This window comes from Salmo salar, chromosome 09 (genome assembly GCF_965601325.2).
Source record: "Salmo salar chromosome 09, fSalSal1, whole genome shotgun sequence".
Classification (NCBI taxonomy): Eukaryota; Metazoa; Chordata; class Actinopteri; order Salmoniformes; family Salmonidae; genus Salmo; species Salmo salar.
Genome location: NC_138299.1, coordinates 152,941,388 through 152,966,455, shown reverse-complemented (window position 1 = coordinate 152,966,455; position 25,068 = coordinate 152,941,388). Strand labels below are relative to the sequence as shown.

Sequence of the window (25,068 nt, the reverse complement as noted above, 5' to 3'; positions counted from 1 at the left end):
CCCTGATACCAGTATGGCTGAATCATCAGCATAAATCAGGAGTTTACACATTACTGTATCTGGAATATCATTAACAAATATAAGAAATAAGAGAGGCCCTAAAATGGATCCCTGTGGTACTCCACAGGATATTTCTTTAGCCTCTGACAGAACATCACCAACATTACATACTTGTGCTCTGTTGGTCAGATAAGACGTAAACCAATTCACTGCTACATCATTTAGACACATGCTTTTCAGTTTCATCAGGAGAATATCATGGTCAAGTGTCAAAAGCTTTCTGCAAGTCTAACATGACCATACCTGTATAGTTCCCCCTTCTCACGTTACTGCTTAATGTGGTCAAAAAGGTGGATAAGGAAAGTATCAGTGGAATGAGCTGTTCTAAAGCCAGACGAATTCATAAAGAAGTTTGTGCTTGAGAAGATATCCCTCAAGTTGATTAAAAACTAATCTCTCAACAACTTTGGATACGGTGCTGAGGATTGACACAGGCCTGTAGTTTCCTACATTTGTTTTACTGCTCTTCTTGGGGAGTGTTTTGAGATCCGTTGGAAATGTACCACTACTAATAGAAAGGTTTACAATATGCGTTATCATTTTAGCAGTGACACAAGCACTATCCTTTATGAATCTTGCAGGAAGGTTATCCAGCCCAGTTGCTTTGTTTGTGCTCACTTGACACATTGGAAAGAATTAACAAAAAACAGAGCAAACTAGAATGCTATTTGGCTGTAAACAGAGAGAACACAGTCGCAGAATACCTGACCACTGTGAATGACCCAAAATGAAGGAAATCTTTGACTATGTACAGACTCAGTGAGAATAGCCTTGCTATTGAGAAAGGCCACCGAAGGCAGACCTGACTGTCAAAAGAAGACAGGCTATGTGCACACTGCCCACAAAATGAGGTGGAAACTAAGCTGCACTTCCTAACCTCCTACCAAATGTATGACCGTATTAGAGACACATATTTCCCTCAGATTACACAGACCCACAAAGAATTTGAAAACAAACCCGATTTTGATAAACTCCCATATGTATTGGGTGAAATACCACTGTGCCATCACACCAGCAAGATTGGTGACCTGTTGCCACAAGAAAAGGGCAACCAGTGAAGAACAAACACCATTGTAAATACAACCTACAGTATAATTGTATTTATTTATTTTCCATGTTGTACAGACATAATTTGAAATTTGAAATGTCTTTATTCTTTTGGAACTTTTGTGAGTGTAATGTTTTGCAGTACAGGTACATCAAAGCTGGGACCGAGAGACTGAAAAACAGCTTCTGTCTCAAAGCCATCAGACTGCTAAACAGCCATCACTAACTCAGAGAGGCTGCTGTCTACATTGAGACCCAATCACTGGCTGCTTTAATAAATGGATCACTAATCACTTTAAACAATGCCACTTTAAATAATGGCACTTTAATAATGTTTACATATCTTACATTACTCATATCACATGTATATACTGTATTTTATACCATCTATTGCACCTTGCCTATGCCACTCGGCCATCGCTGATCCATATATTTATATGTACATATTCTCATTCACCCCTTTAGATTTGTGTGTATTAGGTAGTTGTTGGGAAATTGTTACATTACTTGTTAGATATTACTGCACTGTCGGAACTAGAAGCACAAGCATTTTGATACACTCGCATTAACATCTGCCAACCATGTGTGTGTGACCAATAATATTTGATTTGATGTTTACTGTACATTTTTTATTCTTTATATCCCTTTTGTTTAAAATCTATTTCACTTGCTTTGACAATGTAAACATATGTTTCCCATGCCAATAAAGCCCTTAAATTGAAATTGAATTTGAATTGAGAGAGATCTAGGAAATTGACAATTCATGTTTCTGTCCACTCAACTGTACTGTATCTTTCACGTCAGAGTTCGATACAGGTCCCAACCCATTACATGGACCTCAAACAATCTCAACTGTGTGTGTGTGTGCGTGTGTGCGTGTGTGCGCATGCGCGCATGCGTGTGTGCGTGTACACATTTTACTATACTTGTCAGTAACAAAAGTCCTCACAAGAATAGTAAACCAACTAAAATTATGAGATGAGGACATTTTTCCAATCCTCACTTGTAAAAAGGCTATTTTAGGCTGAGAAGTTTAGGGTTAGGGTTAAAATTAGGATTAGGATTAGAATTAGGGTTAGGGTTCAGGTTAGGGTTAGGGGTAAGGGAAAATAGGATTTTTAATGGGAATCAATTGTTGTTCCCCAAAAAGTCCTTACAAGTAAAGTCAGATGTGTGTGTGTGTGTGTGTGTGTGTGTGTGTGTGTGTGTGTGTGTGTGTGTGTGTGTGTGTGTGTGTGTGTGTGTGTGTGTGTGTGTGTGTGTGTGTGTGTGTGTGTGTGTGTGTGTGTGTTGAACTTGGACTGAAATAAAGTGCATAAATTCCTGAAGGGCAAAAATCTATGTATCTGGGATTGGCTAGCTAGCTTTTAAATGTCTGGCAGATCTGGTCTTTCTACGTTCAATCGATGTTTCCTCGATCGACTACCCTTTCTTGTTGCTATGCAGGTCCGGAGAGACGCAGCAAGTCTCCTTGCGAAGCAGCAACGGCGTATTGTCACGACGAAGGGGCTTTCGTTTCACGTAAAACAACCATTCATTTATTTATTTTTTGAGCTCATATTACACGAGATTCCGATTCGATTTTTGTTGCTAGTGGTTTAAAACAAGAAAGGACTGTTATAGAGCTATGTAGAAAATACAGAAAGGAACGTTTCTGGCGCTGTTTGGATTTGTCTTGACCTTCCATCACCACAGGGAGGCGCAGTGGTGCCTCATTTCGTGGGGAAGCCTCAACACCTCTGGCCTCCATTGATTTCCCCATCATTTTCCAGCCCCCGTCTGTCTCTGGACCCCGCAGTGTTCTCCTAAGGTCTGTTAGTGTACTGTTGGTTTAGACAGCGTTCGCTTTAATTCTAACATGTCCGCCAGAGTCCAAATCTGACTGCTTTTTTTCCTCACATTTCCCTCCTTCTTGGGGGTTTGAAGGAATTATCCACCCCCCCCCCTTGGATTTCTTTGGAATAAACATAGCTATTTCTTAAGGAATACACCATTCATGTCAATGCTTCAACATGCAGCCCCCGCCGAGAAAGGTGAGTTTTTTTCCTTTACTTGGCTAGCTATTTCTCTCCAACCCTGTGCTATCTAGGCATCAAAATGATTTATGTTAGATTGCTACTAGTTAGCCAGCTATCAGTGGGATGTTGACTTGCTAATACCATTTATATGTAACGTTAAGGTTAGCTACTTAGCTAGCTTGCTATTGTTAGCTATGTGGGTTGCACATATTCTACCTATTTGTATTCGACTGTCAATTTCAACCCTGGTTATAGAAATGCTAACTAGCCAACTAGGCACTACGAGCTGTTTGGTTAGCTAGTTAGGTCTGGTTGTGGAGGTCTTGAGGAACCGCTATCTGGTATCTAGCTAACCACAGATAACCAAAGATACTGGTCCCTTCTAACGTTAACGAAATGTTGAATAACCGAAACAGCTTGCTATAACTAATGTTACTAGATCGCTAAGGTGGCTGAACAAGTACTGTACAATTCATTCTCTTTCTGTTACAGTTTGTATCCTCTTTTTTCTATAGTTTTTAGTTGTGCAGATGTATGAAAGGTTTTGTTGAGTTAGCTAGCAACCTTGTTGACACGGTGCTTGATGACCTGCTGTTATCTACCAGAAGACTGTTAGTCTGTCCCGTTAACCAGGCGGGTTAACCACTGTGGTAACAACCTAGTCTGTCCCGTTAACCACTGTGGTAACAACCTAGTCTGTCCCGTTAACCAGGCGGGTTAACCACTGTGGTAACAACCTAGTCTGTCCCGTTAACCAGGCGGGTTAACCACTGTGGTAGCAACCTAGTCTGTCCCGTTAACCAGGCGGGTTAACCACTGTGGTAACAACCTAGTCTGTCCCGTTAACCAGGCGGGTTAGCCACTGTGGTAACAACCTAGTCTGTCCCGTTAACCAGGCGGGTTAACCACTGTGGTATCTCTAGGTATATTATCTCTAGTGGAAGGGACATAGCTAGTTATGATAATGTGGTAGCTCTAGGTATATTATCTCTAGTGGAAGGGACATAGCTAGTTATGATAATGTGGTAGCTCTAGGTATATTATCTCTAGTGGAAGGGACATAGCTAGTTATGATAATGTAGTATCTCTAGGTATATTATCTCTAGTGGAAGGGACATAGCTAGTTATGATAATGTGGTATCTCTAGGTATATTATCTCTAGTGGAAGGGACATAGCTAGTTATGATAATGTGGTAGCTCTAGGTATATTATCTCTAGTGGAAGGGACATAGCTAGTTATGAGGAAGTACAATAATGACCTATAAAACGTTAGAAAAGTCATGTTTCTGACAGCTCGGATGACGCTGTTATCGCTGTCATTTCATCTGGAGTAATGTGGCCGGTTCTGCCCCAAACTAAAACACAGCTAACCAGGAGATAGGACGTCAGTGTGCATGTGGTAGACACACCACTGTTCCATTAGGTGTTTTATAACACACCCTCGCATTGGCTTTTAGTGTGTTTGGACCAAACCTAGAATGTTCCGCTGTGGTCAGTCACTGAAGGAGCAGGAATGTTCCGCTGTGGTCAGTCAGCTGAAGGAGCAGGAATGTTCCGCTGTGGTCAGTCAGCTGAAGGAGCAGGAATGTTCCGCTGTGGTCAGTCAGCTGAAGGAGCAGGAATGTTCCGCTGTGGTCAGTCAACTGAAGGAGCTCGGAATGTTCCGCTGTGGTCAGTCACTGAAGGAGCAGGGATGTTCCGCTGTGGTCAGTCAGCTGAAGGAGCAGGAATGTTCCGCTGTGGTCAGTCAGCTGAAGGAGCAGGAATGTTCCGCTGTGGTCAGTCAGCTGAAGGAGCAGGAATGTTCCGCTGTGGTCAGTCACTGAAGGAGCAGGACTGTTCCGCTGTGGTCAGTCACTGAAGGAGCAGGAATGTTCCGCTGTGGTCAGTCACTGAAGGAGCAGGACTGTTCCGCTGTGGTCAGTCACTGAAGGAGCAGGAATGTTCTGCTGTGGTCAGTCACTGAAGGAGCAGGAATGTTCCGCTGTGGTCAGTCAGCTGAAGGAGCAGGAATGTTCCGCTGTGGTCAGTCAGCTGAAGGAGCAGGAATGTTCCACTGTGGTCAGTCAGCTGAAGGAGCAGGAATGTTCCGCTGTGGTCAGTCACTGAAGGAGCAGGAATGTTCCGCTGTGGTCAGTCACTGAAGGAGCAGGAATGTTCCGCTGTGGTCAGTCACTGAAGGAGCAGGAATGTTCCGCTGTGGTCAGTCACTGAAGAGTTACTGTCAGGACGTTGTTTGCTAGAAAAGCAGCACAGTGCCTTATTCAGGGTAGCTCATCACAGCTGTCTACTTATTACCGACAGCCCACACAAAACACGCATGAACACCGCGCATTTCATTTCCATACCATAGAGACCGCTAGTCATCCAGTCTCGAACCTTAGTTTCCATCATCGATAATATTTAACGACGTGACCTCTGCTGGTAGCTAATAAAAGAGGATACTGCAGTAATCCATGGGCCATTGTCTAGTCTTCCCTTTGTGTGTGTTTGTGTTTTGTGACAACTCTCTGGTACAATGTAGAATAAACTGTAACAAAAGTATAGTGTCCCTTTGTCTCTTTCTGACTGCCATTTACCGTGTGTGTGTGTGTGCGTGCGTGCGTGCGTGCGTGCGTGCGTGCGTGCGTGTTTCTCATTCATGCTCCTAGTTGTTCTAGAATAGGTGTCTGAGAACCAGTTACCAGCTTGCAGTACCTGAGCCCAGTTTTCACTTAATTACTGGTTATTCCCTGGTGCTGTTGCTGCTCCACTGGGTCTGTAAGACATGTTGTGGGCAGACTGAACATGTTTCATCACGTCCTCCCCTTTATGGGTGGGATAGAGAGTACAACTCCTCTCTTCCCTCACTCTCTCTCTCTTTCTCCCTCCTTTTATCCTTCCTGTTTCTCCTTGCCCTCACTCTGTCTCTCTCTCTTCCCTCACTCTGTCTCTTTCTCCCTCCTTTTATCCTTCCTGTTTCTCCTTGCCCTCACTCTGTCTCTCTCTCTTCCCTCACTCTGTCTCTTTCTCCCTCCTTTTATCCTTCCTGTTTCTCCTTGCCCTCACTCTGTCTCTCTCTCTTCCCTCACTCTGTCTCTGTCTTCTCTCTCTCCTCCCTCTGTCCTTTTTTTCTGTGGTCTCGTATGTGACTGATCAAAGAAGGGATGGAGTGAAGTCACTTTTCCCTGATAAACCACCCCCTCTCTAACCCTGATAAACCACCCCCTCTCTAACCCTGATAAACCACCCCCTCTCTAACCCTGATAAACCACCCCCTCTCTAACCCTGATAAACCACCCCCTCTCTAACCCTGATAAAGCCCTCTGTACACCACCCCCTCTCTAACCCTGATAAACCACCCCCTCTCTAACCCTGATAAACCACCCCCTCTCTAACCCTGATAAACCCCTCTGTACACCACCCCCTCTCTAACCCTGATAAACCACCCCCTCTCTAACCCTGATAAACCACCCCCTCTCTAACCCTGATAAACGCCTCAGTACACCACCCCCTCTCTAACCCTGATAAACCACCCCCTCTCTAACCCTGATAAAGCCCTCTGTACACCACCCCCTCTCTAACCCTGATAAACCCCTCCGTACACCACCCTCTCTCTAACCCTGATAAACCACCCCCTCTCTATCCCTGATAAACCACCCCCTCTCTATCCCTGATAAACCACCCCCCCTCTAACCCTGATAAACCACCCCCTCTCTAACCCTGATAAACGCCTCAGTACACCACCCCCTCTCTAACCCTGATAAACCCCTCTGTACCCACCCCCTCTCTAACCCTGATAAACCCCTCTGTACACCACCCCCTCTCTAACCCTGATAAACCACCCCCTCTCTAACCCTGATAACCACCACCCCACCCTGCCCCCCCTCTAACCCTGATAAACCCCTCTGTACACCACCCCCTCTCTAACCCTGATAACCCCCCCTCTCTAACCCTGATAAACCACCCCCTCTCTAACCCTGATAAACCACCCCCTCTGTAACCCTGATAAACCCCTCTGTACACCACCCCCTCTCTATCCCTGATAAACCACCCCCTCTCTATCCCTGATAAACCACCCCCCCCTCTAACCCTGATAAACCACCCTCTCTAACCCTGATTAACCCCTCAGTACACCACCCCCTCTCTAACCCTGATAAACCCCTCTGTACACCACCCCCTCTCTAACCCTGATAAACCACCCCCTCTCTAACCCTGATTAACCCCCCCTCTCTAACCCTGATAAACCACCACCTCTCTAACCCTGATAAACCCCTCAGTACACCACCCCCTCTCTAACCCTGATAAACCACCCCCTCTAACCCTGATAAACCACCCCCTCTCTAACCCTGATAAACCCCTCTGTACACCACCCCCTCTCTAACCCTGATAAACCACCCCCTCTCTAACCCTGATAAACCACCCCCTCTCTAACCCTGATAAACCACCCCCTCTCTAACCCTGATAAACCCCTCTGTACACCACCCCCTCTCTAACCCTGATAAACCACCCTCTCTAACCCTGATAAACCACCCCCTCTCTAACCCTGATAAACCCCTCCGTACACCACCCCCTCTCTAACCCTGATAAACCCCTCAGTACACCACCCCCTCTCTAACCCTGATTAACCCCTCTGTACACCACCCCCTCTCTAACCCTGATAAACCACCCCCTCTCTAACCCTGATAAACCACCCCCTCTCTAACCCTGATTAACCCCTCTGTACACCACCCCCTCTCTAACCCTGATAAACCACCCCCTCTCTAACCCTGATAAACCACCCCCTCTCTAACCCTGATAAACCACCCCCTCTCTAACCCTGATAAACCCCTCTGTACACCACCCCCTCTCTAACCCTGATAAACCACCCCCTCTCTAATCCTGATAAACCACCCCCTCTCTAACCCTGATAAACCCCTCCGTACACCACCCCCTCTCTAACCCTGATAAACCACCCCCTCTCTAACCCTGATAAACCCCTCCGTACACCACTCAATTCAATTTAAGGTCTTTATTGGCATGGGAAACATGTGTTTACATTGCCAAAGCAAGTAAAATAGATAATTGTTTTTCACTATTGTTTATTAACAGTGAATATTAGTCTCACAAAAGTTCCAAAAGAATAAAGACATTTCAAATGTAATATTATGTGCAAATAGTTAAAGTACAAAAGGTACTGTAAATTCTGTAAATACTGGTCTATTTTTATTTTGAAAAGGAATGTCCGTACAATACCATAAAAATGCGTTATATTTACAATGGTGTTTGTTCTTCACTGGTTGTCCTTTTCTTGTGGCAACAGGTCACACATCTTGCTGCTGTGATGGCACACTGTGATATTTCACCCAATAGATAAGGGAGTTTATCGATATTGGGTTTGCTTTCAAATTCTTTGTGGGTCTGTGTAATCTGAGGGAAATATGTGTCTCTAATATGGTCATACATTGGGCAGGAGGTTAGGAAGTGCAGCTCAGTTTCCACCTCATTTTGTGGGCAGTGTGCACATAGCCCGTCTTCTCTTGAGAGACAGGTCTACCCTACGGCAGCCTTTCTCAATAGCAAGGCCATGCTCACTGAGTCTGTACATAGTCAAAGCTTTCCTTAATTTTGGGCCAGTCACAGTGGTCAGGTATTCTGCCGCTGTGTTCTCTCTGTTTAGGGCCAAATAGCATTCTAGTTTGCTCTGTTTTTTGTTAATTCTTTCCAATGTGTCAAGGAATTATCTTTTTGTTTTCTCAATTGTGTTGCTGTCCTGGGTAGAGGTCGACCGATTATGATTTTTCAACACCGATGCCGATTATTGGAGGGCCAGAAACGCCGATACCGATTTAATAGGCCGATTCTTTAAAAAAAAATGTTTTATTTATTTGTAATAATGTCAATTACAACAATACTGAATGAACACTATTTAAACCAAATTGAACATGTTTCATTATTTATTTGAGGCTAAATTGATAGTATTTATGTATTATATTAAGTTAAAATAAATGCAAAAACAAAGTGCTGGAGAAGAAAGTAAAAGTGCAATATGTGCCATGTAAAAAAGCTAACGTTTAAGTTCCTTGCTCAGAACATGAGAACATATGAAAGCTGGTGGTTCCTTTTAACATGAGTCTTCAATATTCCCAGGTAAGAAGTTTTAGGTTGTAGTTATTCTAGGAATTATAGGACTAATTCTCTCTATACGATTTGTATTTCATATACCTTTGACTATTGGATGTTCTTATAGGCACTTTAGTATTGCCAGTGAACAGTATAGCTTCCGTCCCTCTCCTCACTCCTACCTGGGCTCAAACCAGGAACACATCGACAACAGCCACCCTCGAAGCAGCATTACCCATGCAGAGCAAGGGGAACAACTACCCCAAGTCTCAGAGCAAGTGACGTTTGAAACGCTATTAGCGCGCACCCGGCTAACTAGCTAGCCATTTCACATCGGTTACACCAGCCTAATCTCGGGAGTTGATAGGCTTGAAGTCATAAATAGCGCAATGCTTGAAGAATTGCTAAGGGCTGCTGGCAAAACGCATGAAAGTGCTGTTTGAATTAATGCTTACGAGCCTGCTGCTGCCTACCATCACTCAGTCAGACTGCTCTATCAAATATCAAATCATAGACTTAATTATAACATAATAACACACAGAAATACGAGCCTTATGTCATTAATATGGTCGAATCCGGAAACTATCATTTCAAAAACAAAACGTTTATTCTTTCAGTGAAATACGGAACCGTTCCGTATTTTATCTAACGGGTGGCATCCCTAAGTCTAATTATTCCTGTTACATTGCACAACCTTCAATGTTATGTCATAATTACGTAAAATTCTGGCAAATTAGTTCGCAACGAGCCAGGCGGCCCAAACTGTTGCATATACCCTAACTCTGCGTGCAATGAACGCAAAATTACACAATTTCACCTGGTTAATATTGCCTGCTAACCTGGATTTCTTTTAGCTAAATATGCAGGTTTAAAAATATATACTTCTGTGTATTGATTTTAAGAAAGGCATTAATGTTTATGGTTAGGTACAGTCGTGCAACAATTGTGCTTTTTTTCGCAAATGCGCTTTTGTTAAATCATCCCCCGTTTGGCGAAGTTGGCTGTCTTTGTTAGGAAGAAATAGTATTCACAGTTCGCAACGAGCCAGGCGGTCCAAACTGCTGCATATACCCTGACTCTGTTGCAGAGGTGACACATTTTCCCTAGTTAAAAGAAATTCATGTTAGCAGGCAATATTAACTAAATATGCAGGTTTAAAAATATATACTTGTGTATTGATTTTAAGAAAGACATTGATGTTTATGGTTAGGTACACGTTGGAGCAACGAGAGTCCTTTTTCACGAATGCGCACCGGATCGATTATATGCAACGCAGGACAGGCTAGATAAACTAGTAATGTCATCAACCATGTGTAGTTAACTAGTGATTATGATTGATTGATTGTTTTTTATAAGATAAGTTTAATGCTAGCTAGCAACTTACCGTGGCTTCTTACTGCATTCGCGTAACAGGCAGGCTCCTCATGGAGTGCAATGTAAAGCAGGTGGTTAGAGCGTTGGACTAGTTAACCGTAAGGTTGCAAGATTGAATCCTCAAGCTGACAAGGTAAAAATCTGTCGTTCTGCCCCTGAACAAGGCAGTTAACCCACTGTTCCTAGGCCGTCATTGAAAATAAGAATGTGTTCTTAACTGACTTGCCTAGTTAAAAAATATTATAAAAAAATAATAAAATAAAAAATCGGTGGCCAAAAATACCAAAAAATGAAATCGGCCCTAATTAAATCGGCCATTCTGATTAATCAGTCGACCTCTAGTCCTGGGGTTCTGTGGGGTGTGTTTGTGAACAGAGCCTCAGGACCAGCTTGTTTAGGGGATTCTTCTCCAGGTTCATCTGTCTGTAGGTGATGACTTTGTTATGGAAGGTTTGGGACTTTTTGCAGAATTCTGCATGCAGTTTCAATTTGGTGTTTGTCCCATTTTGTGAATTCTTAGTTTGTGAGCGGACCCCATACCTCACAACCATGAAGGGAAATGGGTTCTATAACTGATTGATTAAAGTATTCTAATTGGAATGTCAAATGTTACGTTCCTTTTGATGGCTTAGAAGGCTCTTCTTAGCCTTGTCTCTCAGATCGTTCACAGCTTTGTGGAAGTTACCTGTGTTGCTGATGTTTAGGCCGAGGTAGGTATAGTTTTTTTGTGTGCTCTAGGGCAACGGATGGAATTTGTATTTGTGGTCCTGGGAACTAGTCCGTTTTTGGAACAGCATTATTTTTGTCTTACTGAGATTTACTGTCAGGGCCCAGGTCTGACAGAATCTGTGCAGATGATCTAGGTGCTGATGTAGGCCCTCCTTGGTTGGGGACAGAAGCACCAGATCTTCAGCAGACAGTAGACATTTGACTTCAGATTCTAGCAGGGTGAGGCCGGGTGCAGCAGACAGTTCTAGTGCCCTCACCAATTCGTTAATATACAGTACCAGTTATAAGTTTGGACACACCTACTCATTCAAGGGTTTTTATTTATTTTTTACTCTTTTCTACATTGTAGAATAATAGTGAAGATGTACACTACCGTTCAAAAGTTTGGGGTCACTTTGAAATGTCCTTGTTTTTGAAAGAAAAGCAAACTTTTTGTCCATTAAAATAACATCAAATTGATCTGAAATAATTGTAAATGACTATTGTAGCTGGAAACGGCAAATTTTTTTTTTTAATGGAATATCTACAGAGGTCCATTATCAGCTACCATCACTCCTGTGTTCCAATGGCACGTTGTGTTAGCTAATCCAAGTTTATCATTTTAAAAGGCTAATTGATCATTAGAAAACCCTTTTGCAATTATGCTAGCACAGCTGAAAACTGAATAGAAAGAGGAGTGGGAGGCCCCGGTGTGCGACTGAGCAAGAGGACAAGTACATTAGAGTGCCTAGTTTGAGAAACAGATGCCTCACAAGTCCTCAACTGGCAGCTTCATTAAATAGTACCCGCAAAACACCAGTCTCAACGTCAACAATGAAGAGGAGACTCTGGGTTTTTGGCCTTCTAGACAGAGTTGCAAAGAAAAAGACATATCTCAGACTGGCCAATAAAAAGAAAAGATTAAGATGGGCAAAAGAACACAGACACTGGACAGAGGAACTCTGCCTAGAAGGCCAGCATCCCGGAGTCGCCTCTTAACTGTTGACGTTGAGACTGGTGTTTTGCGGATGAGGACCGCCACAGGAAAGGAAGACCCAGAGTTACCTCTGCTGCAGAGGATAAGTTCATTAGAGTTACCAGCCTCAGATTGCAGCCCAAATAAATGCTTCACAGACCTCAAGTAACAGACACATCTCAACATCAACTGTTCAGAGAAGACTGCGTAAATCAGGCCTTCATGGTCGAATTGCTACAAAAAAAAAACAATACTAAAGGACACCAATAAGATTTAGAGACATGCTTGGGGCAAGAAACAATTTTTTTTTACATTTTTACATTTTAGTCATTTAGCAGACGCTCTTATCCAGAGCGACTTACAGTAGTGAATGCATACATTTCATTAAACATTTTTTATTTATTTTTTCCTTTTCCTGTGCTGCCCCCCCGTGGGAATCGAACCCACAACCCTGGTGTTGCAAACACCATGCTCTACCAACTGAGCTACAGCAATGGACATTAGACCGGTGGAAATCTGTCCTTTGGTCTGATGAGTCCATATGTTAGATTTTGGGTTGCAACCGTTGTGTCTTTGTGAGTAGGTGAACGGATGATCTCTGCATGTGTGGTTCCCACCGTGAAGCATGGAGGAGGTGTGGGGGTGTTTTCCTGGTGACACTGTCTTTGATTTATTTTGAATTCAAGGCACACTTAACCAGCATGGCTACCACAGCATTCTGCAGCGATACGCCATTCCATCTGGTTTGTGCTTAGTGGGACTATCATTAGTTTGTCAATGACCCAAAACACACCTCCAGGCTGTGTAAGGGCTGTTTGACTAAGAAGGAGAGTGATGGAGTGCTGCATTAGATGACCTGGCCTCCACAATCACCTGACCTCAACCCAACTGAGATGGTTTGGGATGAGTTGGACCTAGAGTTACAAAAGGTCGAAACTTTCCGTAAAATTTCTGTAATTTTCCCAGAAATCTTCCATGGAAAGTTAAACCTTGGAATTTGGGGAATTTTGCTTAAATTCATCAAGTGTTAGCTTATAACAGTGAACTTTTTTTAGTGGGATGCACAAGGCAATTCTAGGTCTTGTGGCATATTTTGGTTATACTATCCCCAATTCAATGAAATTGTAATCCTCTGCATGCACAGTCCATTCTTCCATCACATGTACAGCCAATTCTCAAGATCACTAATGAGATGCTATTGAGTCCACACTACTACACTGTCTGAGCCAAGGACTATATGCTTTCTGGTAAGTTTTGATTACAATACTTGTTGGGGTGAATATATTTTATATAATATACACGAGGAGTGTTATTTCACCTGTTTCCATACATGTTTCATTTTAAAACATTTATCTTACAAAGGAGTTGTTTAAATCTAACTGCTTAACCTCTATGGGACCGGCGGGACGAATTCGTCCCACCTACGTAACATCCACTGCCAGCCTGTGGCGCGATTTTCAAAATCTTCAAAATCCTATTACTTCAATTTCTCAAACATATGACTATTTTACAGCCATTTAAAGATAAGACTCTCGTTAATCTAACCACACTGTCCGATTTCAAAAAGGCTTTACAACGAAAGCAAAACATTAGATTATGTCAGCAGAGTACCAAGCCAGAAATAATCAGACACCCATTTTTCAAGCCAGCATATAATGTCACCAAAACCCAGAAGACAGCTAAATGCAGCACTCACCTTTGATGATCTTCATCAGATGACAACCCTAGGACATTATGTTATACAATACATGCATGTTTTGTTCAATCAAGTTCATATTTATATCAAAAACCAGCTTTTTACATTAGCATGTGACGTTCAGAACTAGCATACCCCCCGCAAACTTACGGGGAATTCGCTAACATTTTACTAAATTACTCACGATAAACGTTCACAAAAAGCATAACAATTATTTTAAGAATTATAGATACAGACCTCCTCTATGCACTAGATATGTCCGATTTTAAAATAGCTTTTTGGTGAAAGCACATTTTGCAATATTCTAAGTATATAGCCCAGGCATCACGGGCTCGCTATTTAGACACCCGGCAAGTTTAGCACTCACCATAATCATATTTACTATTATAAAAATGTCATTACCTTTTGTTGTCTTCGTCAGAATGCACACCCAGGACGTCTACTTCAATAACAAATGTTGGTTTGGTCCAAAATAATCCATCGTTATATCCGAATAGCGGCGTTTTGTTCGTGCGTTCCAGACACTATCCGAAATAGTAAAGAAGTGTCGCGCGCTTGGCGCAATTCCTGACAATAAAATTCAAAGTATTCAATTGCCGTACGTCGAAGCATGTCAACCGCTGTTTAAAATCAATTTTTACGTCATTTTTCTCGTAGAAAAGCGGTAAAATTCCGACAGGGAATCTCCTTTTCGGCAAACAGAGGAAAAAATCCCAAAGGCGGGGGCGGTCGGGGTCACGCGCATAAGCTAGTGTCTCTTGATGGGCCACTTGAGAGAGGCGATAATGTGTTTCAGCCTGGGGCTGGAATGACGACATTCTCTTTTTTCCCGGGCTATGAGAGCCTATGGACGACGTGGGAAGTGTCACGTTAGAGCAGAGATCCTTAGTAAATGATAGAGATGGCAAAGAAGTTCCAGAAATGGTCAGACAGGCCACTTCCTGTAAAGGAATCTCTCAGGTTTTGACCTGCCATTTGAGTTCTGTTATACTCACAGACACCATTCAAACAGTTTTAGAAAATTTAGGGTGTTTTCTATCCATATGTAATAAGTATATGCATATTCTAGTTACTGAGTAGGAGTGGTAACCAGATTAAATCGGGTATGTTTTTTATCCAGCCGTGTCAATGCTGCCCCCTAGCCCTAACAGGTTAACTATTTATCTGTACATTTTTTTGCCACGGCCACTATCTGATATGTGGAGACATTTCACTGCAGCTAGTGTAGAAGGAAAAGCTGTGTACATTTGCAAATACTCTGCCAAATCATATGTGAAGAATGCAACAAAGATGCAGAATCATCTGGCCGTGCATAAAGTTCCCTCAGCGCTCACAACAAGCAACCTCTGACAAAAGTCCCTCTACTTCTATTCGAGGTGAAAATGATGAATCAGACACCTTATCAATAGCAACAGCTCATGGTCCTCCTGAAATCAGAAGTTTTTTTTTACTCAATGGAGGAACGTAGTCAGAGAAATGCTGATGAATGTCTTGCTCGAGCTGTGTATGCAACTGGTTCACCTCTGATGCTCACAGGCAATGTGTATTGGAAGAGCTTTCTGATGTTCTTCACCCAGCATACAGCCCTCCAACCAGACAAGCTTTATCTACTCATTTGATGGATGCAGAGTTCAACAGAGTTCAAGTAAACATCAAGCAAATCATAGAGAAAGCATACTGTATTGCAATCATCTCTGATGGGTGGTCGAATATTCGTGGGCAAGGAATAATTAAACTACATCTCAACCAGTATTCTACCAGAGCACAGACACAAGGTGTATTTATCCTGGGACACACCCGAGCCCAGGTGTGTCTGCATGGAGAGAGTCTCCCTAATGGGAGGTGCATTTATCCTGGGACACACCCGAGCCCAGGTGTGTCTGCATGGAGAGAGTCTTCCTAATGAATGGAGGTGTATTTATCCTGGGACCCACCCGAGCCCAGGTGTGTCTGCATGGAGAGAGTCTCCCTAATGAATGGAGGTGTATTTATCCTGGGACCCACCCGAGCCCAGGTGTGTCTGCATGGAGAGAGTCTTCCTAATGAATGGAGGTGTATTTATCCTGGGACACACCCGAGCCCAGGTGTGTCTGCATGGAGAGAGTCTCCCTAATGAATGGGGAAGAGGTGTATTTATCCTGGGACACACCCGAGCCCAGGTGTGTCTGCATGGAGAGAGTCTCCCTAATGAATGGAGGTGTATTTATCCTGGGACCCACCCGAGCCCAGGTGTGTCTGCATGGAGAGAGTCTCCCTAATGAATGGGGAAGAGGTGCATTTATCCTGGGACACACCCGAGCCCAGGTGTGTCTGCATGGAGAGAGTCTTCCTAATGAATGGAGGTGTATTTATCCTGGGACACACCCGGCAGGTGTGTCTGCATGGAGAGAGTCTCCCTAATGAATGGGGAAGAGGTGTATTTATCCTGGGACACACCCGAGCCCAGGTGTGTCTGCATGGAGAGAGTCTCCTAATGAATGGAGGTGTATTTATCCTGGGACACACCCGAGCCCAGGTGTGTCTGCATGGAGAGAGTCTCCCTAATGAATGGAGGTGTATTTATCCTGGGACACACCCGAGCCCAGGTGTGTCTGCATGGAGAGAGTCTTCCTAATGAATGGAGGTGTATTTATCCTGGGACACACCCGAGCCCAGGTGTGTCTGTATGGAGAGAGTCTCCTAATGAATGGAGGTGTATTTATCCTGGGACACACCCGAGCCCAGGTGTGTCTGCATGGAGAGAGTCTCCTAATGAATGGAGGTGTATTTATCCTGGGACACACCCGAGCCCAGGTGTGTCTGCATGGAGAGAGTCTCCTAATGAATGGAGGTGTATTTATCCTGGGACACACCCGAGCCCAGGTGTGTCTGCATGGAGAGAATCTCCTAATGAATGGAGGGTATTTATCCTGGGACACACCCGAGCCCAGGTGTGTCTGCATGGAGAGAGTCTCCTAATGAATGGAGGTGTATTTATCCTGGGACACACCCGAGCCCAGGTGTGTCTGCATGGAGAGAGTCTCCTAATGAATGGAGGTGTATTTATCCTGGGACACACCCGAGCCCAGGTGTGTCTGCATGGAGAGAGTCTCCTAATGAATGGAGGTGTATTTATCCTGGGACCCACCCGAGCCCAGGTGTGTCTGCATGGAGAGAATCTCCTAATGAATGGAGGTGTATTTATCCTGGGACCCACCCGAGCCCAGGTGTGTCTGCATGGAGAGAGTCTCCTAATGAATGGAGGTGTATTTATCCTGGGACCCACCCGAGCCCAGGTGTGTCTGCATGGAGAGAGTCTCCTAATGAATGGAGGTGTATTTATCCTGGGACACACCCGAGCCCAGGTGTGTCTGCATGGAGAGAGTCTCCTAATGAATGGAGGTGTATTTATCCTGGGACACACCCGAGCCCAGGTGTGTCTGCATGGAGAGAGTCTCCTAATGAATGGAGGTGTATTTATCCTGGGACCCACCCGAGCCCAGGTGTGTCTGCATGGAGAGAGTCTCCTAATGAATGGAGGTGTATTTATCCTGGGACCCACCCGAGCCCAGGTGTGTCTGCATGGAGAGAGTCTCCTAATGAATGGAGGTGTATTTATCCTGGGACCCACCCGAGCCCAGGTGTGTCTGCATGGAGAGAGTCTCCTAATGAATGGAGGTGTATTTATCCTGGGACCCACCCGAGCCCAGGTGTGTCTGCATGGAGAGAGTCTCCCTAATGAATGGAGGTGTATTTATCCTGGGACCCACCCGAGCCCAGGTGTGTCTGCATGGAGAGAGTCTCCTAATGAATGGAGGTGTATTTATCCTGGGACACACCCGAGCCCAGGTGTGTCTGCATGGAGAGAGTCTCCTAATGAATGGAGGTGTATTTATCCTGGGACACACCCGAGCCCAGGTGTGTCCCATTTCACTGACGACCCTCCCGGCTCCGCCCACCAACATCCTATTAAGGAAAACAAAAGCAAAGAGAGAGAATTCGGCAGACAGAGTGGGAGGGTCGTCACAAGGTTGGAAAGTGACAGTGAAGATGAGGCCTCAGAGTCTGATGTTCAAGTAGTGGACATTGAGGAGGTCCAGGGAGAAGACATGGAAGCCTGAGAGGAAGACAACCAAAGCTTTAGTTTCTAGACTATCATTTTACAGATGTATGTTCAAAACGTTTTTGGGAGATGCGATGGATCATTCAATATTCCCTTTTACGTTGTTTAGTAAAATCATCCCATGTGAAGAGTCAACTAATTTAAAGTTCAATTCGTAACTAAATAGTTTTTTACATTTCTATTGGAAGGATTTAATAATTTGCAATTATGATAAGGCCAAAGGTTTATGTTTCTGTCTCCATATGATATGGTAAATATATCCAATGCAAAAAAACATCTACATTTAAATGGTATTAATATTAATTTGCATATATTTCTGTTAATTCCCATATTCCTGTTAATTCCCACAGAAAGTTTCCACCAATATTCCCCAAAATGTGCAACCCTAGTTGGACCGCAGAGTGAATGAAAAGCAGCCAAGTGCTCAGCATATGTTGTAAAAGCATTCCTCGTGAAGCTGGTTGAGAGAATGCCAAGAGTGTGCAAAGCTTTCATCAAGGCAAAGGGTGGCTACTTTGAATAATTTAAAAATATATTTTGATTTGTTAAACACTTTTTTGGTTAATAGTGACGTCTTCACTATTATTCTACAACGTTGAAAATAGTACAAATAAAGAAAAACCCTTGAATGCGTAGGTGTGTCCAAACTTTGGACTGGTACTTTATATGTTGAAGAGTGTGGGGCTTAAGCTGCATCCCTGTCTCACCCCACGGCCCTGTGGAAAGAAATGTCTGTTTTTTGCCAATTTTAACCACATGTTTGTTGTTTGTGTACATGGATGTTATAATGTCGTATGTTGGACGGACCACTCCCCCTCTATCCATAATTAACCCCTCCATGGACCACTCCCCCTCTATCCATAATTAACCCCTCCATGGACCACTCCCCCTCTATCCATAATTAACCCCTCCATGGACCACTACTTCCTGTATATTCAAAGGCAGGCGACATGAAATCTACAGGACTGTGTGTGTGTGTGTGTGTGTGTGTGTGTGTGTGTGTGTGTGTGTGTGTGTGTGTGTGTGTGTGTGTGTGTGTGTGTGTGTGTGTGTGTGTGTGTGTGTGTGTGTGTGAGTGAACTCGGTGTTGTTGTTTTGTCTGGAACAGTCCTGAATCTCTTACTGCGTAACCCCAGTGAATAGCCAGTGGAATTCTCCCCCAAGAGACAATGGCTGATAGTGTGTGTGTGTGGTTGGGAAGTCACCCCGTTACTTATGGTAACTTCATATTGCTGACTCTACCATTGATTGATTGATTGATTGATTGACAGTGTGACTGTGTCCCTCCCTGCAGGTAAAAGTGACTCAGGAGCTGAAGAATTGTCACATAGAGCAGATGACCAGACTGCACCTCAAACATCAGACAGAGTGTGACCTGTTGGAGGACATGAGGTACACACACTACATACACACACACTATATATTACACACTACATACTACACACTACATATTACACACTACACACTACATACACACACACTATATACTACACACTACATATACACACACTATATACTACACACTACATACTACACACTACATACACACACACTATATATTACACACTACATACTACACACTATATATTACACACTACACACTACATACACTATATATTACACACTACATACTACACACTACACACTATATATTACATACTACACACTACACACTACATACTACACACTACATACACACACACTATATATTACACACTAGATACTACACACTACATATTACACACTACACACTACATACTACACACTACATACACACACACTATATATTACACACTACATATTACATATTACACACTACACACTACACACTACATACACACACACTATATATTACACACTACATATTACATATTACACACTACACACTACATACTACACACTACATACACACACACTATATACTACACACTACATACTACATATTACATACTACACACACACACACTATATACTACACACTACATATTACATATTACACACTACACACTACATACACACACAACTATATATTACACACTACATATTACATATTACACACTACACACTACATACTACACGCTACATATACACACACTATATACTACACACTACATATTACACACTACATACTACACACACTATATACTACACACTACACACTACACACTACATATTACACACTATATACTACACACTACATATTACACACTACATATTACACACTACACACTACATACACACACACTATATATTACACACTACATACTACACACTACATATTACACACTACACACTACATATTACACACTATATACTACACACTACATATTACACACTACATATTACACACTACACACTACATATACACACACTATATATTACACACTACATACTACACACTACATACACACACACTATATATTACACACTATATACTACATATTACACACTACACACTACATACACACACACTATATACTACACACTACATACACACACACTATATATTACACACTACATACTACACACTACACACTACATACTACACACTACACACTACACACTACCATACTACACACTACATACACACACACACTATATATTACACACTATATACTACACACTATATATTACACACTACATACACACACACTACATATTACACACTACACACTACATATTACACACTACACACTACATACTACACACTACATACACACACTATATATTACACACTACATATTACACACTACACACTACATACTACACACTACATACACACACACACTATATATTACACACTATATACTACACACTATATATTACACACTACATACACACACACTATATATTACACACTACATACTACATATTACACACTACACACTACATACTACACACTACATACACACACACACTATATATTACACACTATATACTACACACTATATATTACACACTACATACACACACACACTATATATTACACACTACATACTACACACTACACACTATATATTACACACTACATACTACACACTATATATTACACACTACACACTACATACACACACACACTATATATTACACACTACATACTACACACTACACACTATATATTACACACTACATACTACACACTACATATAAAACACAAAACACACACATATATATTACACACTACATACTACACACTATATATTACACACTACATACTACACACTACATATACACACACACACACTATATATTACACACTACATACACACACACTATATATTACACACTACATACTACACACTACACACTATATATTACACACTACATACTACACACTACATATACACACACACACACACACTATATATTACACACTACATACTACACAGACTACACACTATATATTACACACTACACACTACACACTACAACTACACACACACACACTATATATTACACACTATATACTACACACTACACACACTATATATTACACACTACATACTACACACTACATACTACACACACACACTACATACTACACACACACACACTACATACTACACACACACACTACATACTACACACACACACTACATACTACACACGAGGAGGAGGAGGAGGATTCCAGTATTCCTATTTATTGGAAGAACACAGATTTGGGATCTGACAGAGGAATTTCCTGCTGCTCTCCCTCTCCTCTCTCTCTGTCTTTCTGTCTGTCTTTCTTTCTGTCTGTCTCTCTCCTCTCTTTCTCTCCTCTCTCTCTGTTTCTGTCTGTCTCTCCTTCTCCTCTCTCTCTGTTTCTGTCTGTCTCTCTCCTCTCTCTCTGTTTCTCTCTCTCCTCTCTGTCTCTCCGTCTCTCTCTCTCTCGGTCTCGACCCTCCCACAGCTGGAAGTCATAACGGGAAACCAGCGCAGTTTTCTCCACTTTATAAAATGGAGAGAACTCATTCCCAGAAGGAAATAGCAATGAGATCCACATCTACTGTGTGTTCAAAGTACAGCAGCAGTGACGCCCCCCCACCCCCAGCTTCACAACAGAAGGAACCCCCTGTCTGCTCTCTCAAGCTCTCCTATCTGTGTACACAAGGCATTGATTATGTATGACAACACACAGCAGTCACGTCTGTTTGAGAAAGATCTCATCCCTGCAGCGCTGGTGTTGCTTTTGTTTAGGGAAACAGATTTTACGTTAACTCTGCCTCAGTCTCTGTTTGGTGAGAGGGGTGCTGGCAACTGTTAGGGAGTCTGATTAGCTCTGCCTGCAGCCAGTGTTCACATGTACACTACATGACCAAAAGTATGTGGACACCTGCTCGTCGAACATCTCATTCCAAAATCATGGGCATTAATATGGAGTTGGTCTCCCCTTTTGCTGCCATAACAGCCTCCACTCTTCTGGGAAGGTTTTCCACTAGATGTTGAAACAATTCATCCAATTCATCCCAAAGGTGTTCGATGGGGTTGAGGTCAGGGCTCTGTGCAGGCCAGTCAAGTTCTTCCACACCGATCTCAACAAACCATTTCTGTGTGGACCTCACTTTGTGCACGGGGGTATTGTCATTGCTGAAACAGGAAAGAGCCTTCACCAAACTGTTGCCACAGAGTTGGAAGCACAGAATCTTCTAGAATGTCATTGTATGTTGTTGGGTTAAGTTTTCCCTTCACTGGAACTAAGGGGCCTAGCTGGAACCATGAAAAACAGCCCCAGACCATTATTCCCCATCCACCAAACTTTACAGTTGGCACTATTTATTTGGGCAGGTATCGTTCTCCTGGCATCCGCAAAACCCAGATTCATCCGTCAGACTGCCAGATGGTGAAGCATGATTTATCCCTCCACAGAACGTGTTTCCACTGCTCCAGAGTCCAATAGCGGCGAGCTTTACACCACTCCAGCCGACTCTTAGCATTGCGCATGGTGATCTTGGGCTTGTGTGCGGCTGCTCGGCCATGGAAACCCATTTCATAAAGCTCCTGATGAACAGTTATTGTGCTGATGTTGCTTCCAGAGGTAGAATGGAACTCCGTAGTGAGTGTTGCAAACAAGTACAGGCAATTTTTATGCGCTTCATCACTCGGCGGTCCCGTTCTGTGAGCTTGTGTAGCCTACCACTTCGCGGCTGTGCCGTTGTTGCTCCTAGACGTTTCCGCTTCACAATAACAGCACTTACAGTTGACCGGGCAGTTCTAACAGGGCAGACATTTGATGAACTGACTTGTTGGAAAGGTGGCATCCTATGGCGGTGCCACGTTGAAAGTCACTGAGCTCTTCAGTAAGGTCATTCTACTGCCAATGTTTGTCTATGGAGATTGAATGGCTGTGTGTTCGGTTTTATACACCTGTCAGCAACGGGTGAGGCTGAAATAGCCTAATCCACTAAATTGAAGGGATGTCCTCATAGCCCCTGTTCTCTGTGGCTAGCATTAGCAAAAGGGTACTAGTTAGCTAATGTCTGCTTGCTGATGCATATCGGTGCATGGCAGGTGGGTGAATGTTTTATTCATGTGACAGGAAGAGTATGCAAACATTTTATATCTGTCTTGTTTCAGTTCCTGGGGAGGGACAGAGACACGGAGAATAGAAACACACACTTTCCTCTGCAAAGCTGAGATCTTAACTCTTTAGTCCCCAAAGCTGCTCTGAGTTCAATACCCTAATTAATCCTGGGGCTTGTTTAATCTGAGAGGACATTAACACCAAGATACACACACACACACACACACACACACACACACACACACACACACACACACACACACACACACACACACACACACACACACACACACAATATATATCTCTCTCTCTAGACACACGTATGCTGACACAACCTAAAGCATACACAGACATATGATCCTCATGAGAGAGAGGGGGAGGGGTGGTGGGGTGATGGATGGAGGGAGGGAGAGAGAGAGAGAGACGGACAGAGCGAGAGAGAGACGGACACACGGAGAGAGAGAGAGATCGACCAGTGGCTTTAATCCCCAGAGACAGTCTTGTAGCTTAGAGAGGATGAGGAAGAGAGAGGGAGGGAGAGCGAGCGAGGGGATGAAGAAGATGACGAGAAAAAAAGTCAGCGAGTCAGCTAAGCGTCCTAAATCCAGCTAAATCTGCATTTCCCTTATGTCTCCTTCACAAAGTCTCCACGCACACACACACACACACACACACACACACACACACACACACACACACACACACACACACACACACACACACACACACAAGGTTGCTCAGACACACAAATCTGATGCACAAGTGTAGGCTATATTGACTACTCTCCCTCTCTGGCCTAGTGTTGTACAGTACCTTCAAAAAGTATTCAGACCCCTGGATTTTTCCATATTTTGTTACATTTACATTTTAGTCATTTAGCAGACGCTCTTATCCAGAGCGACTTACAGTAGTGAATGCATACATTACATACATTTAATTTAATTTCATGAATTTTTTTTGTACTGGCCCCTGTGGGAATCGAACCCACAACCCTGGCGTTGCACACACCATGCTGGCGTTGCAAACACCATGCTCTACCAACTGAGCCACAGGGAAGACCTGTTACGTTACAGCCTTATTCTAAAATTGATTGAATATAATTTTTTTCTCAGCAATCTACACACAATACCCCATAATGACAAAGTGAGAACAGTTTATTTTTTAAATTTAAAAAAAAAAAAAAATGTATTAAAAATGTAAAAACACGTTATTTACACGTATTCAGACTCTTTGTAATGAGACTCGAAATTGAGTTCAGGCGCATCCTGTTTCCATTGATAGTCATTGAGATGCTTCTACAACTTGATTGGAGTCCACCTGTGGTAAATTCAATTGATTGTAAATGATTTGGAAATGCACCACCTGTCTATATAAGGTCCCAGTTGATAGTGCATGTCAGAGCAAAAACCAAGCCATGAGGTCAAAGGAATTGTCTGTAAAGCGCAGAGACAGGATTGTGTTGATGCACAGATCTTGGGGAGGGTACCAAAACATTTCTGCAGC

At 43.1% G+C, this 25,068-nt stretch overlaps 1 protein-coding gene across 2 annotated transcripts in view; it reads left to right on the top strand.

The window, feature by feature from the left end:
* Positions 1–2,559: 2,559 nt before the first annotated feature.
* Positions 2,560–25,068, top strand: part of fchsd2 (FCH and double SH3 domains 2) — a 142,659-nt gene continuing 120,150 nt past the window's right edge. The window contains exons 1-2 of one of the 2 annotated variants that reach the window (XM_045724809.2): positions 2,560–3,140; positions 19,357–19,454. In XM_045724809.2, coding sequence (XP_045580765.1) covers positions 3,120–3,140; positions 19,357–19,454 — 119 coding nt within the window. In that variant the 5' untranslated portion in view covers positions 2,560–3,119. The remainder of the gene's footprint in view (positions 3,141–19,356; positions 19,455–25,068) is intronic. The other variant, XM_045724810.2, reaches the window with a different exon arrangement.